General features: G+C 37.0%; 2 protein-coding genes across 4 annotated transcripts; one reads left to right on the top strand and one right to left on the bottom strand.

Annotated features, from left to right (window-relative positions):
- Positions 1–388: 388 nt before the first annotated feature.
- Positions 389–4,730, bottom strand: zrsr2 (zinc finger (CCCH type), RNA-binding motif and serine/arginine rich 2). The gene is made up of 11 exons (XM_052610191.1): positions 4,450–4,730; positions 4,273–4,352; positions 3,993–4,062; positions 3,787–3,895; positions 3,582–3,668; positions 2,780–2,818; positions 2,568–2,683; positions 2,243–2,456; positions 1,735–1,790; positions 1,543–1,652; positions 389–1,406 (listed from the first exon to the last, which is right to left on the bottom strand). The coding sequence occupies exons 1-11, from the start codon at positions 4,533–4,535 to the stop codon at positions 532–534; spliced, it is 1,842 nt and encodes a 613-aa protein (XP_052466151.1). The 5' UTR covers positions 4,536–4,730; the 3' UTR covers positions 389–531.
- A 1,245-nt stretch (positions 4,731–5,975) lies between these two features.
- On the top strand, positions 5,976–13,430 carry rbb4l (retinoblastoma binding protein 4, like). Of its 3 annotated transcripts, none has more exons than XM_052610189.1 (12): positions 5,976–6,120; positions 6,496–6,640; positions 6,712–6,857; positions 7,553–7,726; positions 8,988–9,103; positions 9,234–9,394; positions 9,698–9,824; positions 9,954–10,031; positions 10,124–10,200; positions 11,652–11,709; positions 12,729–12,839; positions 12,977–13,430. In XM_052610189.1, exons 1-12 carry the CDS (start codon positions 6,105–6,107, stop codon positions 13,043–13,045), a joined length of 1,278 nt encoding a protein of 425 aa, XP_052466149.1. In that variant the 5' UTR covers positions 5,976–6,104; the 3' UTR covers positions 13,046–13,430. The 3 variants fall into 3 exon arrangements, with proteins under 3 accessions (XP_052466149.1, XP_052466148.1, XP_052466150.1); XM_052610188.1 differs by having other exon boundaries at positions 7,550–7,726; XM_052610190.1 differs by lacking the exons at positions 11,652–11,709; positions 12,729–12,839; positions 12,977–13,430 and adding an exon at positions 11,205–11,356 and having other exon boundaries at positions 7,550–7,726.
- The last annotated feature ends 425 nt before the right edge of the window (positions 13,431–13,855 follow it).

Below are 13,855 nucleotides of genomic sequence, written 5' to 3'. Positions count from 1 at the left end.
CGTCGCAACATGGAAGTAAATATCTGCTGCTACTTACTGTATTTTTCGGACTATAAGTCGCACCTGAGTATAAGTCGCATTTATTTAGAACCAAGAGAAAACATTACCATCTACAGCCACGAGAGGGCGCTATATGTTCTCAGTGTAGGCTACAGGAGCACTGAGCAGCATAGAGCACCCTCTCGCGGCTGTAGATGATTTCTCTTGGTTCATGTCAAATTAATTTTGATAAATAAGTTGCACCTGTTAAACTATGAAAAATAGTGCAAATTATATTCCGGAAAATACGTTATGTTATGTCGCGGCATTAACGCTCACCCACATAATGTCTTCGAGCATCTCAGTGACGAAGAAAATATCATTTCTATAATCAACGCTTTTCACAAGGTTTTAGAAAACCCTAGATTTAATTAAAAATGTACAGACAATGTATTCATAAGCAAAATCAGGAACCTAGGCATTTTGTCATGCAAACTAAAATAACAACAGCTGCTTTCTGACAACAGAAACAGTTAATGTATATTTATGTATCTATCCAGACTGTGTGGTGCTATCAGATTTGGTAGCATCTAGCGCACAATCATTGTCCTGTTCCGGATGACAACCCTCCAAATTTGTGGTCTCTTCTGTATCTACTGGTGATCCAGTGCTGGATGCCACCACTGCTGTACATTCATCAGCAGGAGTTTGTGATTTAGACGGCATCTCGTCACACTCCTCATTCTGGGAGTCTTTATCAGACTCTGAGCTTGAGCTGCGTGATTTACTCTTCTTTCGTTTGCGTTTCTTTTTGCCCTTTTTCTTCTTCTTGCTTTTTTTAGAGTGCTTGTGGTGATGTGCATCCATTCGATCAGAGTTGTCAGGGCTTTGGCTTTCCTTCTTATGACTCCTCCTTTTTACAGATCCGTTTTTGGACACCTTTTCTGGGCTGTTTGATTTTGATATCTGGCTTCTCACGTCTGCTGATGTACATTCGCCTTGCTTCAACCTCTCTCTGCTGTGGGATCGGCTCCTGCTCCTTCTGGATTGCTCTCTCTGAGACGCTGATCTTCTTGTCATTGATTGCTGTGATTTCCTTCTCTCTCTGCTTCTGCTACGACTCCGCTTTTCATCATTTCGACTCCGCCTCTCCCGGCTGCGACTCCGCCTTCCCCTGTAACTGTACCGCTCACGGCTGTGGCTCCTTCGATCTGTCCTCCTGCGCTGGGATGAGTGCACAGGACTATTTCCACGCTGGGACCACATTCCATCTCTGCTGCCCAAATGGCGACTAGAAAAGCCTCCAGTGCGATCAGGGGACATATGAAGGTCACGGTCCGCCTCCCAGAATTCATTGTCTGGGTTCCTGAACACATGGAGGAAGTTGCAGTGTTTCCCCTTTGGACATTTCCGTCTGTCGAAAAGACCTGAGAACGTAAGAAAAATAATATAACTATATAAGACATACATGAAGAAAGGTCAAGAATAGTGATCAAATGAAGAAACTTCTACTATTTAGAGATCGAGAAATATAGTTTATTTAGACTGTTTTCTTTTTCTTACCACATATGGCTGTTTTCCATCTAGTTACTGGGGAGAATTCACATTGCAGTTGTCTTCCAGCGTACCAGCGGCCATTAAACATCATGAACGCTTCTCTACATTGTTCCTCTCTGCAGACATATAAACAGACATATCAAAATAAAATACTTCTCCTCTGCAGCATTGTGTCTAATATAACAACACTGGACTTACGTGTCATACTGAACGTAAACGTTCCCTCTCAAGTGAGGTTCAAAGTTGCAGCTCACCTATTAAAATATGGGAAAATAATGATTAATTAATTTTTTGTTTATGAATTTGATTTCGACATGCAATTAGAAACTATTTCACATCTATTGATTTAATATAACCTTCATTTATTTAAATCATTTAATGTTTAAAAAAAATTATCAAATTAATTTTAAACCAGTGTTATTGTAGTACCATTAAGATGCTTTTATTTTGAGTCCGTTCTTTTTATTTAATTGTAGTTTCAGTAATTGTGTTTTGTCTTTTACATTTTATTTTAAGTTTTAATTTGAGTCATTTTACACCAATCTTTACAACAACATTTTTATTTCAAGTAAACTTTTTTTTTGGATGGTTTTAATTTAAGTTTCAGTTTAAGTTGCCTATAATAACACTGATTTAAACATTGCATTCTATTTAAATGTGTCGTTTCCATTATGTTGATGATTTTTAGGTCTTTCATTTAAATTACCTTGAACTGCAGCACCCTCCCTGCGTTCTTGAACTCTGGCAGAGCGTCTTCATAGAAATCCAGGAACTGCTGGTGCATTTCCTCCTCGCTGTACTCAAGACTGGCATCAGTGTCGTAGTCATCCCGTCTGCTCTGCTCCATCCCGAATGTCACAAACATCCCCCTCACCATCAGAGTGGTGCTGGATGCTGGGTGCTCATGCTTTCGGGAGCACCTGTTAAAATAAATATATCATTAAAAACAAAAAACCTCACCAGAACTGTAATTTTGACTGTGAAAAGCCTGTGACAAACTCCTTGGAAACAGCAGCTTAATAAATACGTACCGATCTCCAAACCTACAAGCACCCGTTTTAAGGAAGAAGGGGCAGTTTGCCTTGTCCTTTTCAGTTCCAAAATCCTTTGGGGCATCAGGGTTTTTCCAAGGACCACCATTTTCCAGCTAATTGCAACAAAATAATGGAGACTTTTCATGATTTCATAATTATAGAAAACTGCATTTTCCAACTTACATTTGACGTGGAAAGCAAGATGTTACCTGACTCTCTGCTTGATCCAGCATTTTCTGTACAGCTTCCTATAAATGGTGCAAACATACACAGTATGGCGGGTGAAATTCTGTGGTGTGCAAGCACATGTCTGTTAGAATTAGTTAAGACAATCTGTCAGATAATTTGTACAGTATCGACTGAAGTTATCTGTATTTTGTAATTCAAATGTGACTGTTTGTTGCAGGGCTTCTCAAACATCTTGAGGCCTTACAGGGGACACCCTCAAAATTTTAACAGTGAATATAATTATGTAATTAGACATGTTTTTTATTACTTTACTATTAAAATAAAACTACATAGAAGAAAAACTAGTGTGATAGTATTTTATATATATATATGTATATATGTATGTATATATATATATATATATATATATATATATATATATATATATATATATATATATATATATATATAGTTGTAATAACAGAATCCCTGGTTTACAGCACATAATAATGATTTTCTCTTCTGTAACATCAATAAGCAACATTATCCCAAGTGACATGAAAAGATACATGTTCTTCACTGGAAGTGGACACTTGCTGCATTCTAAATCATTTTTGTGTATCTTGGTTAAGGAAACAAAGACAATAATATTCTGCTAAACAAACAATATCACACACTGTACATATGAAACACAGATTTATGGCACAAGACTGGAAGCCTTTAAAGGCTGATTTGTCTCAGGAAGCACGAGATGTTTAGATGTCTGATGTTGGTATAATGTGTAAGAGCAATAGAGGATATATGTAGACATCTGCATCTTTATCCTCCCAGTGCAGGGATCACCTCTCTCTCTCTCTTCTGCTGTTCCTTCTGCTCCCGCTCCTCTTTTTCTTTCCTTTGCTGCTCCTCCCATTCCTCTCTGATCCTCATCTTTGGTTACAGAAGGACACAAAAGCAGATATTGGAGAATTATATGTATATAATGTATATGTATATGAGAATGTCATGGATTTAATGTCACAGTGACATGTAACTTTAGATTGCTCACCTCTTCTTCCTCCTTTCTCTTTTGGGCTGCCTCTTCTCTCGCTCTCTTCAGCTCAAATTCTTCCTGTGCAATTCTTTCTCTCTCCAGCCATTCCTGGTGTAATCGCTCACTATATTACATGTAGATTAACAGTGTGATATATTGGAAGTTTCTCCAAATATTAATCACTATTAACAATAGCTTATACTGAACTTTAAAGGACAAACCTCTGATCTTCAACCGTCTGTTCTTCCTCATCTTCAGTTTGGTGCTCCTCATTTTTTGAATGATCTAGAGCTGAAAAAGATGCATGAAATATATATATATATATACAAATATATGTACAGACACACACTTTTATATACATTATATACATTCATGCATGGTATGTTTGTGTGTGTGTGTGTGTGTGTGTGTGTGTGTGTGTGTACACACACACACACACACATAAATAACAAAAATTTCGTAAATTACGTTAACGTTAGCTATAATCAAAATATAAGTTACCAGCTTCTCTTAATTTGGCAATAGCTTGACGTTTCCTTTTCCTTCGCTCTCGTTTAAGAACAGCCCGTCGTTGTTTTTGACTAAAAAGAGATTAATAAAGAGTGATAAATAAACCGTTTTTGTTAAGTCTGCATATTAATTTCTACAGAGCTCCAGAATAAACCCTTCATACAACACCTGAGCACAACAGAAGCAGTTTCAGACTCATCTATCTGACTCTCGGAATCTCGTGTCTGACACGAGCAACAGTTATCGTCCGTCATTTTAAACCATTATTTACACATTTCACAAGTAACTTAGACGGCAAAAGCTCTCGATAAAGACAACACATTTCCCAGCAATCATTCCACACGCGCGCAGAGATGACGTCAGTTTTATAGTCGTGCTCTGAAAGCGTTAACGCGCATGCTCAGATTCGCACGAGGAAATCAATTCACTCCAGCGAATCGGTTCATTCTGGACGACTCGTTAAAATTAAGCACTTATATTGTGAAAACTAGAATAAAGGAAACTTTAATAAATCAGTGCAACAGAAAGTTTCATCGTTGTTCCCAGTATTGATGCCTATGACGATGATGATGATAAAAAATGTAGTCTTCTTACTAAGCAGTCATCTAGAATACATATAACCTACCCAAACTTGACAGGGTTATATAAAAATGGAAAGGGAAATGGAAAAAATTGAGAAAAAAAGCATTGCACATATTTAACAGTTGCGTAGATTTGCATTGCTTTTTATGTTTAGATATTTTCAAACATGCCTGTGTTTTCATGACAAATTTAAAGTATTCACACATAGACATTTTCCATTCTGGATTTTATGAAAATAAATACTATTATAATAATTACTTTAGGGTAGTAACTGATTACATGTAATCTTACATAATCAGATTTCAAAAATTAAGTACTTTTATTAAAATTAAATGATTCCTAATTTATTGATATTCCAATTCCAATCTTTCTAATTTTCCTTTCTAAAATAGCTTATGGCTTATATACATTCAGAAAAACTTCCAGTTTTGTGGACATTGAAACAAAGACCAACAATGTTCAGGTGGCTACACAGCATTTAATTTAAACAAGTGTTTCAACACTGAATCCACTAGTGATGAGCACATTAATGTGTATTTGAATTATCACTCAGTAGGTTTTTCAACCATGTATTACTATGTCTTCGGAATGCTTTTTTTTCTTTCAGACACATTAAAATGCACACATTCAAATTATTTCTTATTTACATGTAATGCAGTAATTCCCAGGGAATCTTTTTCACCTAATATATTTATTTGGAGGCCATAATTTGCATAATGTGCATATTCACGGTTCTCTGACGTTGGTTAATGGTCACATGACAAGAAGGAAAACAAATAATTTTTTTTAGTAAGTGCTTTATTTTGATTGCTGTTGAAATTATTCATTTAAATTTTAATTATTAGCTTTTCATTAAATTCGTTAACCCACTGAAGTTCCTTGATGAACCCATGTTTGGAAAAACCTAGTTTCACACCTAAACTAGATAATTTTAGATAATTCTTAATTTCTTTTCTGCCATACTCCAATTCTTGTTAAAGGAACACACTAGACATGCACTTTTTGTGTGAAATCTTTTTGTCCGTGAAAAGTGTGCTGTCACTTTAATTGAGAGTCGCTTGCGTCACCTGTTCAGTGAATTGATTAATCGGTTTGACTGAATCATAAAAAGAATCGGTTCAGAACCACGACTCGCTTGGGAATCGGACAGTAAACCCCTGCAAACTGATCTGTTATTTCTGGCTTTTTGGCTGTAAACCCCATTGTTCATTCAGTGGCTACACCGCAGAAAAGACGCCGAAATGGCAGACAAAGAAGGTAAAGTTTCCACGTAGTGAATAGCGTGCATTATTTTTAGTTTTGGCAGAGTTTGTTAGCTTTAGCCTAAACTGCTAATGGATTTGACCCACATATTGACCCGAAATGTCACAATCTACGTCATTTTTTCCAAATGCTAACGGTTCACTTAAGTTTAAACTACTGATATTATTTAATAATTTATCAAAGCAGGTTGAACTTTTGTTGTTCTTGACTTCCCTCCATCATTCAAATGCTGCAGTGTAACTGCTAGATCAAGTAACATTTTAGTTTCTGCTTTATATGACAACACAGCAACCCACAAGGCAGCTATAATGAAATGTGTTCATTTGGATGCGTTTGTCCCGAATAGATCCATCTGTTTTCTTTCCTCAGTATACGATGATGCAGTGGAGGAGAGAGTTATAAATGAGGAATACAAGATCTGGAAGAAAAACACACCATTCCTGTACGATCTAGTCATGACACATGCACTCGAGTGGCCCAGTCTGACAGTGCAGTGGCTTCCTGATGTCAACAGGTAATCCAGTAAAAAAATTCCACCTTCTGAACATAACTGATGACTATAATTGATTGTCTATCCCTGTGTAGGCCTGAGGGAAAGGATTACGTGGTCCATCGGCTAGTGTTGGGCACACACACATCAGATGAGCAGAACCACTTGGTTATCGCCAGTGTTCAGATCCCTAATGATGACGCTCAGTTCGACGCGTCCCACTATGACAGTGAGAAAGGAGGTAAGAGCTGATCGGACCCTTAACAGATGAACCTCAATATTCTTGTTCACGCTGAAGTCTCCATACTAAAATTGTAATTATGTGTGTGTTTCTTCAGCAGGTATGATCAGGACGTCAGTTGATGAAAGAGAGGGAATCATTTCACAAATATGATGCATTTTCAACAATCTCAGACTGTGGACTGGATCTTGTTTTTGTCTGTATTTAGCATTTATAACCTGGAGAGGACTGTAAAGGGATAGTTCAGACATGAAAGCAATCCATATGAAAAAAGCAAGCATGTTTGAGCTTCCGCGTTTCCATATTTGATGTGCTTTATATGTGAATAAAAGCCTATATTATATCTGTTCATCATGTAAAACAGCTTTGTCTCTTCAGAAGACTTGGATTAAACTGTTTAATTCATATGAATTCTTTATTAATGTATTGAAGCATCAATGATTAAATGGACTTTCAGTGGAGGTGCTCTGGTTACATTAAAAAATATCTTAATTTGTGTTTCAAAAAGTCTCATGAAGGTGAGTAAATGATGAGACTTTCGGCTGAACTATCCCTTTAACACCAAATGTAACCACATTTTATTTTTTTGTTCAGCTGAATGATACAAACAGATGTAACTAAAGTAAAGTTGATGTAACTGGGACAGAGATCAGACGTTGGGAATTATTAATGACTATATTTGTTTTTTTTCCCAGAGTTTGGAGGGTTTGGATCGGTGAGCGGAAAGATCGAAATTGAAATTAAGATCAACCATGAAGGAGAGGTGAACAGAGCCAGATACATGCCACAAAACCCCTGCATCATCGCCACCAAGACCCCCACTTCAGACGTGCTGGTGTTTGACTACACCAAACACCCAGCCAAGCCAGGTCAGTGGGTCTCATTCACAAATGAACTGTCTGGATTATTTACACGCTGAAGATCGTCCCACAAAACAAAATCTGCCTAATTCACAACAGGTGCATACAAATATGAAATAGTTTTTAACCTTATGAGTTAAAAACGATATAATATGAGTAACCGAGTGCATGAGGTTTGCTGTTTGCAAAAAAAAAACATCTTCTAAGGGCTTCCAGCACAACCTTTCCTTTACAGCTGTTCGACACTCTCAGAAAACACATGATGCTCTCATCTGAAAGATGCAAGATCCTCGAGTAAACCCAGATTACAGACCTCTGTACAAGCATTGTTGTACACAGAAACCAAGCTATAACAGAGCTTTTCTAACTCATTCACTGTAAATGATAAAATATTTTAGATTTTATACGATTATAAGGCCACCCACAGTATTTGATTTGTATGTACACACGGTTTTATTCTTTGTACATTTAGGAGGAAAGTTATTGGTGAACATTGATTTGTTCTTGTTGTCTCCATTGCATGGAGATTTTGTGCAAAACTTCATGCTTACGCACTCTTAGTGTATGAACCCTTGTGTTTTTCAGTTTCTCCAAAGACAGGTAAATTATGCAAAAAACAATAATTTTCATAATATATTTGGCTGATGATGCCTTTGATTAATTTGATTCATAAAAATCCAACTTTTGGTGTCGACATTTTATTTAAAAAGTAAAACGTTATTCTGCTCAGTGTTGTCCTGCAAAAGAAATTGCAAACTGAAAGCTATAAAAATCTATTTAGTGGATGCATGTGGACTGCACCAAACATTGTGCAAAAAAAAACTTGCCTAAAGTAAGAAAGAAAAACAAAAGCACTTTTCACTCATCTGTTTAATTATTATTATGCATTTGTACTCGATACGTTTAACGTCCAACAAAATTCTTATTGTGTTTGCACTTTGTCTGTGTTTTTCACTAAAGTCTATGAAGTTTAATGGAGACTCGACACGTGTCTGCCAGAGCACCCAACAGGGCAAGCTGCTTTACATAAATATTTACTACTAATTAATACTAGTTTGTTTGAAGCTTAATATGAAACGTATGTTTAGGACAGCTTAGGACCCACAGAAGCCCACTGTCTGGAATTTTTGGTTTGTCCATAGTAATGCATTATTCTCGAGTGTAAAGTGACAGATCTGTTGATCATTATTGATCACTTGTTGCAGCCTTATATTAAATGATGCATGAATACACTCGCTTGGAATAATAAACGTGGGTTGTCTGTTTGAAGACCCCAGTGGCGAATGTAGTCCAGACCTGAGACTGCGGGGGCATCAGAAGGAGGGATACGGTTTGTCCTGGAACCCCAACCTGAGTGGAAACTTGCTCAGTGCATCAGACGACCATGTGAGAGAGCTCACATCAAAGCAGTGCTAGTTTAGTATCATTGAGACACTTATAGTTTCTGTTAATATTTTGAAGATCTTGTATCTGGAACCTGTATGTTGCAAGATCATGTGTCGTTGTTCAACTTTAGACGATCTGTCTGTGGGACATCAGCGCTGTTCCAAAGGAGGGGAAGATCGTAGATGCCAAGACCATCTTCACAGGGCACACAGCTGTGGTGGAGGACGTGTCCTGGCACCTTCTACATGAATCGCTGTTCGGATCTGTGGCTGATGACCAGAAACTCATGATGTGAGTTAACAGTGCAGGAATGGATCAAATGATAATGATTAAACAGTTGAGCAGTGCATATTTTTTGGAGTGCATGTTAACAATTGAATGCATTCACAACAGGAGCAAGAGCAGGAGCATCAATTAAAGTGAATCATTTATATAATGTAGATATATATAATGTAATGTAGAGAGACCATGCTGTGCGTGGTTGCCAGGTTATCACAGACAATCATGTTTTTAATAAATCGAGAGAAGCAGAAATAGCAAGAGAGACTTAACTAAGATGGATTGCACAATGAAATAAATGTCTTTCTTCTACAGTTGGGACACACGATCCAATAACACCGCAAAGCCCAGTCATTCTGTGGACGCCCACACGGCTGAAGTCAACTGCCTGTCCTTCAACCCCTACAGCGAGTTCATTCTGGCCACTGGCTCAGCAGACAAGGTCTGTACACGTTGTGATCTGCACACACGGCTGTGGAAGGTTTTGATTTGCAGATCCTTCCCTGTGCAGAAGAGAACCCCTTCTTCAGTTTTGACGCTCACTGGTTGATCTCTTGGTTTTTGGTTGTAGACTGTTGCATTGTGGGATCTGCGTAACCTGAAGCTAAAGCTTCACTCGTTTGAGTCACACAAGGATGAAATCTTTCAGGTAACGTTTAAAATTCTGTTACAGTGGAACAATATTCGATCCACAAAGAATGTAAACAGAATATTTCAATATAATCCTGATGCTCTCGACAGGTCCAGTGGTCTCCTCATAACGAGACCATCCTGGCCTCCAGTGGCACAGACAGACGCCTCAATGTCTGGGATCTGAGGTATGGCATTATTACTCTCTCTGCTTTGTCAAATTGATTTGAGCACATTTCTGAAAATGGACTGTTATTTTTTTCTTTCTTAAAGGGATAGTTCACCCCAAAAAATGAAAAATATGCGATGATTTACTCACCCTCAAGCCATCCTAGGTGTGACTTTCTTCCTTTAGGCGAAAACAGTTGCAGTTATAATAAAAATTGCCCTGGCTCTTTCAAACCTTTGTATTGGTGGTGAATGGTGGTCAAGATTTTGAAGCCAAATAAAGTCTGTCCTTCCATCATAAAAAGTGTTCCAGATGGCTCAGAGGGGTTAAAAAAAGGCCTTCTGAAGTGAATTGATGCATTAAGAAAAATACCCATAATTAAATCTATCCACTAACTGTCCTGCCACGCAGGTTCACAAGAGAGTAAGTGTAGTGTAAGCTTCAGTGAGAAAATGATAGTTTTGCTTATGGCAAAGGAAAACTGTCTCTGACATTTTTCTTCATAAAACCTTGCTTTGCACTTCTAACTTGTGACCGATGTTTTATTTTGCTCTCTACTTCGCTCTTCCATGCTCTCATGAACGCACATAGGAAAGTTAGCGGAAGTTAGAGATAACAGTTTATAAGGTTTTAAATATAGATATTTTTTTCACATTGATTCATGTGGAGTACGTTTTATGATAGATGGATGCACTTTTATTTTGCTTCAAAATCATTCACTGCCATTATAAAGCTTAGAAGAGCCAGGAACACTGAAGGCATCAAAACTATGAATTAACACATGAGGAATTATATATGGAATTATATACATAACAAAAAAGTGTGAAACAACAGAAAATATGTCATATTGTAGGTTCTTCAAAGTAGCCACCTTTTGCTTTGATTACTGCTTTGCACACTCTTGGCTTTCTCTTGATGAGCTTCAAGAGGTAGTCACCTGAAATGGTCTTCAACAGTCTTGAAGGAGTTCCCCGAGAGATGCTTAGCACTTGTTGACCCTTTTGCCTTCTGTCTGTGGTCCAGCTCACCCCTAAACCATCTCGATTGGGTTCAGGTCCGGTGACTGTGGAGAGCAGGTCATCTGCAGCACCCCATCACTCTCCTTCTTGCTCAAATAGCCCTTGATGCCTTCAGTGTGACTCTACAATTTTCATAGTCATGAAAATAAAGAAAACCCTTTGAATGAGAAGGTGTGTCCAAACTTTTGGTCTGTACTGTATATATATATATATATATATATGTGTATGCATGTATGTTATGTATGTATGTATGTATGTATTTGTCTGAAAAAAGAAAGACATATACATCGAGGATGGCTTGAGGGTGAGTAAATCATGGGGTAATTAATTTTTTTATTTTTGAGTGAACTATGCCTGATGTTATTGTGAACTATTTATTGTACTAACTGGGTTTAGATCCACAAATGCCTTAAAGGTATATTGACTGTATTGTTACATGTATGTCCTGCAGTAAAATCGGAGAAGAGCAGTCTGCGGAGGACGCAGAGGACGGGCCACCTGAGCTGCTGGTGAGTAAAGAAGGACTTGCTGAAAATATTTAGCTTTTTCAATACTAAAAAATATTTAACCGTTTCAATACTTCAGCAAAAACACATGATAAGATTGCAGCTGTTATATAAGAGGTTAAATGTTTATGTAACAATGAATATATATATATATATATATATATTGATCAATAATTTTTTATTAATTGGTAAGATTTGTTTTGAAAGAGGCTCACCAAAGTTGCATTTATTTAATATTAATAAATATTTTAATCTTAAAATTATTTTTTTTTCCTGCCGGCCTGAGACTCAAACTCACAACCTTTCAATTGCAAGTCCAACTCTCTAACCATTAGGCCACGACTTCCCCTAAATTGAATGTTTTCTTGCTGGACAAAAAGTATTAATGTCTTACAACAACAAAATGTGTATGTATTATAAATATTATATAATTGACATGTTTAGTTGTAAGTCAGTACAATTAAATAAATGGTACTACTGATCCTGTAGAAACACTCTTTTTTTTTTTTTAATTGCTGTATGTAAGTTTTTGATTCTACTAAAGCATAAAAATACCATAATATATTTGCAGATATTCAAGAAACATGCCAAGTTAACATACTTGTTTATCTGAAAAACAATGCTACAGTTAGTTATTCCCCTTTGAAAATGTCTTTGGTTTGTGAAACCCACCCACTGGCAGTTCACCCAATTGTATTTCGGAATTCCTGGATTGCTAGATGCTGTAGAACACAGTGTATTTAATTTCATTTATTGTCAAATGCGCTCGTTCGTGTTGGTGTCATTAATCTGGCAACCTGTGTGTGTGCCAAGTCTGAGGAGGAGTCAATATTTTGAATTTGGACTGCAATACCTAGTTCAACCACTCGGTGTCAATCCTACATACAGCACCTTTAAGTATCAACTTTATAACATCCCTATACTGACATCCACTCACATATTTTACAACAGCAATAAAAGTATGGATATAATAACAGAATAGAGGAGACTAGGATAATTACTTGATTTATTTGTTTTGGCAGTTCATTCATGGTGGGCACACAGCTAAAATCTCAGATTTCTCCTGGAACCCAAATGAACCTTGGGTAATCTGTTCGGTGTCAGAGGACAACATTATGCAAGTATGGCAGATGGTAAGTGCAGCAAAACTTGAAAGATTTACCTTCCTTTGGGAATGAAAGTCACTAATGAAGTGGAGTGATTTGTAGTTTTTGATTCAGTTTGATATTGTATTAATGTCCTAATCTCTGACTGAACTTCTCTTGTGTAGGCTGAGAACATCTACAATGATGAAGAGCCAGACACCCCTGCGTCAGAGCTGGAGGGACAGGCGTCTTAACTGATCTTATTAAAGATCTTCAACCCTTTCATGGCTTCTTACCTCTCAGCTTTTGCTTTGCAGCAGTATTCAGTAAAATCTATCCTCTTACTTCCTGCTCAATACATGCCTTCTGTAGACACTTTTCTAAAAGGTTCACCCCTCATCCATTGCGGTAGAGAAGTTTGGCCTCAGATGGTTTGGAGAAAGACTGCACCACTTATTCAATCACTTCTGAGAAGTTACGGCCTGGTGTGGCTTATCACAGTTTTAGTTTTTGTGCATAAACCTGATGTCAATTTGCAATAAATCTTTTGTAATAACTTTTAAAATGATTTTGTATTCCTAAATTGTTCACAACGGCCTGTACTTCAGTTGTTGAAAATAAAGTACAGATCAACTGTTAGATTTTTCTTTTTTGTTTCTCTTGACAAAAAGAGCTCATCAAAAAGCACTTTTTATTAGTGATGCACCAAAAATGAAAACCTTGGGTCGAAAACCAAAATTCAGTATGCACTCAGTCGAAAGCCAAATGTGAGAAGCAAAGCACAAAACTTATTTTGATTATTAGATGGCAGGCACAATAATAATGTTGTGAAATTTGTGCATCAGCAGAAAACAGCACTGACTATACAAGACTGATCTTGTGATTTACAATTGCATATTAGTAATTAAAAGCGAGAAATCCGTATTGTTAATTCAGCACTAGTATCGAAGAAAAACAAGGTAATTGTGATTTTTTTTTTAATGTCACATTTTTTTTTAGATCTGTTCTCGCAATCCTGACTTTATAATTCACAACTGTGAGTTTCAATCTAACAATTCTGAGAT

Source organism: Carassius gibelio, chromosome A11, assembly GCF_023724105.1.
Source record: "Carassius gibelio isolate Cgi1373 ecotype wild population from Czech Republic chromosome A11, carGib1.2-hapl.c, whole genome shotgun sequence".
In the NCBI taxonomy this organism is placed as follows: Eukaryota; Metazoa; Chordata; class Actinopteri; order Cypriniformes; family Cyprinidae; genus Carassius; species Carassius gibelio.
This window is presented reverse-complemented; position numbering and strand designations above follow the sequence as displayed.

Bases quoted from the DNA above. Each gene is read 5' to 3' on its own strand.
- zrsr2 (XM_052610191.1), bottom strand. From the start codon at position 4,535: ATGACGGACGATAACTGTTGCTCGTGTCAGACACGAGATTCCGAGAGT. The intron at 2,457-2,567 runs GTACGTATTTAT...TTATTTTAACAG, and splicing joins GCTTGTAGGTTTGGAGATCG to GTGCTCCCGAAAGCATGAGC. The intron at 1,653-1,734 runs GTAAGTCCAGTG...ATATGTCTGCAG, and splicing joins GTTTACGTTCAGTATGACAC to AGAGGAACAATGTAGAGAAG.
- rbb4l (XM_052610188.1), top strand. The intron at 6,641-6,711 runs GTAATCCAGTAA...ATCCCTGTGTAG, and splicing joins TGGCTTCCTGATGTCAACAG to GCCTGAGGGAAAGGATTACG. The intron at 7,727-8,987 runs GTCAGTGGGTCT...GTCTGTTTGAAG, and splicing joins CAAACACCCAGCCAAGCCAG to ACCCCAGTGGCGAATGTAGT.